Source organism: Helianthus annuus, chromosome 9 (genome assembly GCF_002127325.2).
Source record: "Helianthus annuus cultivar XRQ/B chromosome 9, HanXRQr2.0-SUNRISE, whole genome shotgun sequence".
Lineage (NCBI taxonomy): Eukaryota > Viridiplantae > Streptophyta > Magnoliopsida > Asterales > Asteraceae > Helianthus > Helianthus annuus.
In genome coordinates this window covers 164,670,829-164,674,484 of record NC_035441.2, presented here as the reverse complement: position 1 = coordinate 164,674,484, position 3,656 = coordinate 164,670,829, and the positions used below count along the sequence as shown (strand labels likewise).

At 40.2% G+C, this 3,656-nt stretch overlaps 1 protein-coding gene across 1 annotated transcript; it reads left to right on the top strand.

The window, feature by feature from the left end:
* The first annotated feature begins 395 nt into the window (after positions 1-395).
* On the top strand, positions 396-2,472 carry LOC110879413 (probable isoaspartyl peptidase/L-asparaginase 2). The gene is made up of 4 exons (XM_022127863.2): positions 396-599; positions 907-1,140; positions 1,234-1,320; positions 1,791-2,472. Exons 1-4 carry the CDS (start codon positions 438-440, stop codon positions 2,286-2,288), a joined length of 981 nt encoding a protein of 326 aa, XP_021983555.1. The 5' UTR covers positions 396-437; the 3' UTR covers positions 2,289-2,472.
* The last annotated feature ends 1,184 nt before the right edge of the window (positions 2,473-3,656 follow it).

Here is a 3,656-nt window from a genome sequence, read left to right as displayed (position 1 = left end):
CTTGGCTGGTGGTCCTTCCCGCCCACCTAAGGGCCACCCCTGATTCCCATGTTAGAGTTGACGATTGAGACCGAATTCAAACCCATAGAAACCCAAACAATTTAACCTCCTCTATAATCCCCCCTACTCTAGCTATATGCCAAGTGAAGCTACCGTAAATTCTTTACGTGTTCAAGGTATTTTAAGTGTAGAGTCTGGTGTGGGCCCTCAAACATAAGCTTTCGAAGGAACACAACTTCAAAACGAAAAAGACCTCGTGTGCCCCAGCTAAGAGACACGTGAGGCTTCCCACGTGTAACAAACCACCCGTTACTTGAAAAAAATAATTTATATTTACACAATTGAATTAAATATTTGGAATCCGTATCCACCCTATATATAAATACCACCGTTTGGTTTGGCCACCTTCATCATCACACTCTCCCTTTGATCCAAAAATGGTTGGGTGGGCTATAGCTGTGCACGGCGGTGCCGGTGTTGACCCTAACCTTCCAACAGAACGTCAAGAACTCGCCAAACAACTCCTCACTCGGTGCCTCAATCTCGGTATCACTGCTCTTCGATCCTCCGTTTCCGCCATTGATGTCGTTGAACTCATTGTATGAATCCCTATCCTTCTCTTTATGTATAATATAATACACTCACAGAGGGTCCGCTGACACTCTGGTCACACCACTATATGTTACATTTTAAATATAAAATCCGAACTTTAAAAAAAACATGAGACGGAACCTTAGTTATGATCGATATAGAAAACAACCTTGTGGATATGATCGGGTGGTTTTACTGGTTACATCCAAAAATTGATGTTAGAGAAAAAACAACCTTATGATTATGATTGACCCTTGTTATGAGGACACTTAGAGATTTATTCAGATTAGTGGTTAATATTAACAACGGTGGTAGGTTCGTGAATTGGAGACGGACCCGATATTCAACTCGGGTCGTGGATCAGCACTGACGGAGGATGGGACGGTGGAGATGGAAGCGAGCATAATGGATGGTCCGGGGCGGAGATGTGGTGCGGTTTCTGGAGTGAGCACCGTTAAGAACCCCGTTTCGCTGGCTCGCCTTGTGATGGAGAAATCACCACACTCGTATCTGGCCTTTTCTGGCGCTGAAGATTTCGCCGAACAAATGGCGCATGCATTAATTATTTACTCGTCTGGTTGTGTTATAACTTGTAAACCACTAATTGTATTAGTTGGTTGATGTGTTTATTTGTATTTGAAGGGTGTGGAAAGAGAAGAGAATGGGTATTTTGTCACTGAAGATAATAAGGGGATGCTCAAAATAGCCCAGGAAGCTAACTCCATTGTGGTATGAGGATAGCTATTAAAAGAATTAATCCTTCTAGAGACATGGGTTACGTTTAAAACAACCTACCTAATTATAAATTGGAAAATTAACAATATGGTTATCTTATGACCAATGAATTTTACAAAATAGTCTTGAATTTAAAAAATTTCTAATCAACCACAAGTGTTTTTTGGCCCAAAAAAAATTTATCTTTGGAACATCAGATCTCAAGAAGATTTCCATCTCGCCATCGGGTCAAAATTTGTTGCTCTAAGTAGAAGCTTCTGGCTTGATGGTAGTATAACTAAAAACAAGAAAAGTAAAATGATATTTTCCTAAAAGAAAAAAAAAATTATGACTATTTTGTCAAACATAAAAACAGTCTTTTCAAACTTATGGGTATACTATATTGGTCATTTTGTTAATTCCCCCTATAGATATGTTACGTATGATCGATGAGCATTGTCTTTGTGTGTGCAACCAAACCACAGTTTGATTATCGGATCCCGACCAACGGATTCGAATCATGTGGAGTTGGGGTGGAGAGCCCAATTCGCATGAACGGTCTTCCCATCAGCGTGTACGCACCCGAGACTGTAGGGTGCGTGGTAGTCGACAGCCAAGGGCGTTGCGCAGCGGCAACATCCACAGGAGGGCTGATGAACAAGAGGAGCGGGAGAATTGGTGATTCTCCATTAATCGGAGCAGGGACGTACGCATGCAATATCTGTGCGGTATCTTGCACGGGTGAAGGTGAGGCCATAATCCGTGGAACCCTTGCACGAGAAGTGGCGGCGGTTATGGAGTACAAGGGGTTGGGTTTACAGGAGGCAGTGGATTTTGTGATCAAAGAGAGGCTAGATGAAGGGCAAGCAGGGCTGATAGCAGTGTCTAACACGGGTGAAGTGGCTTGTGGATTTAACTGTGTAGGTATGTTTAGAGGGTGCGCCACTGAAGATGGGTTCATGGAGGTTGCTATATGGGAGTGATGTGATCACACCACATGCACCGCGTTAACTTTGTAGATAACTATAATAAGTTGCAGCTTCTATACTTCACTACCTTGTTTAATCTATGTTGGACCTTTTAAAGTTGTTTATTTTATTTTATTTTATGTTTATTTCATTGTTTATGTTAGCATTTGTTTGGTGCAATAAATGACAATGAAATTAATAGGTCGGTTGTACAATATTTATATATAGTAAATTGAATTAAAATTATGTTTAAGAGTTAAGACTCCGTATTGGAATAAAAGTATTTTAAGAAACAGTATATTTGTTCTAGTATCCACGATGTAAAACTTTGGAAATCATTACATCTTTGTATTTGCAATAACAAATCTATTTTTATACTAAACCTATTTTAATTTCGTATTATTCAAAATAATAAAAATATTTTTAAAATATACTAAAGTACGCTATTTTTGCTAACAATTTGAATTTAAAAAAAAAAATGAACATTGAATAAAGTATAAACTATATAAGGTAAACATTACATAAATTAAATATATAAAAAAGAAAAATTACAACTTGATCTAAAACTCAAAATATGCCATAACTCATATATAACACATGGTTTTTCATAGGCTGCAAGTTGTTGCTTCATGTGGCTTGTATCGATGGACATGATAGCTTGATCATCCATTTCATTCCTTTCGCATTCCAATTGAAGGATATTTTTAATTTGGAATGGTGGAAAACAAAGTTTCTATGCAGGATTTGGTTTGGGTTTCAGTTTTTATAGGAGGTGCTATCTTTTAGCAATTACAGAATCAATATCCTTCACTTTACTTTTCACCATCTTTGTTTCTTCAGATCCTGTCAGAACATCACTTGCTCCAGCTCCACAACTCTGTTTCGATGACTTATTTTCATCACCGCTCCCCTCCGTTGTATCACCGTCAACCGGATCTCCCCCGTCACCTCAACCAGCGTCAGATCTGTCTCTATCAATAGGTTACACCAGAATCGAAATCTCCGACCATCTAACTTTCCCCATCACAATCGAAATCCCCGACCACCTAATTTTCCCCATCACAATCGGCGAGAGTGGGAAACTTGAGGCCTACCGAAAAAACTTGAGGGGAGGAGATGAAGTCTAGGCGGTGCCTTGGGTAGTGGTCGGAATTGGTAGAATTCATCGGTAGAAAAGGAGCTGGTCGATGATTTGTTTGTGGAGAATGGCCATGGGGTGTGGGGGTAGGGGTGGGTGGTAGTTTGATGACGGTGGTGGGCAGAATGGGTTGTAGAGGTGGTCATCGTTCAGGTATGTGTGTGTGGTGGTGGGAGATGTTGAAGATGAATGAAGTGGAGAGGGTGTGGAGACGGAGCAGGTGATGTTCAGGCTGGATCTGGATT

What these genes read in the sequence shown, in the direction of transcription:
- LOC110879413 (XM_022127863.2), top strand. Translation starts at nt 438, where the DNA reads ATGGTTGGGTGGGCTATAGCTGTGCACGGCGGTGCCGGTGTTGACCCT. An exon ending in TTGATGTCGTTGAACTCATT is followed by an intron (nt 600 to 906) that starts GTATGAATCCCT and finishes CAACGGTGGTAG; the next exon opens with GTTCGTGAATTGGAGACGGA. An exon ending in AGGAAGCTAACTCCATTGTG is followed by an intron (nt 1,321 to 1,790) that starts GTATGAGGATAG and finishes ACCAAACCACAG; the next exon opens with TTTGATTATCGGATCCCGAC.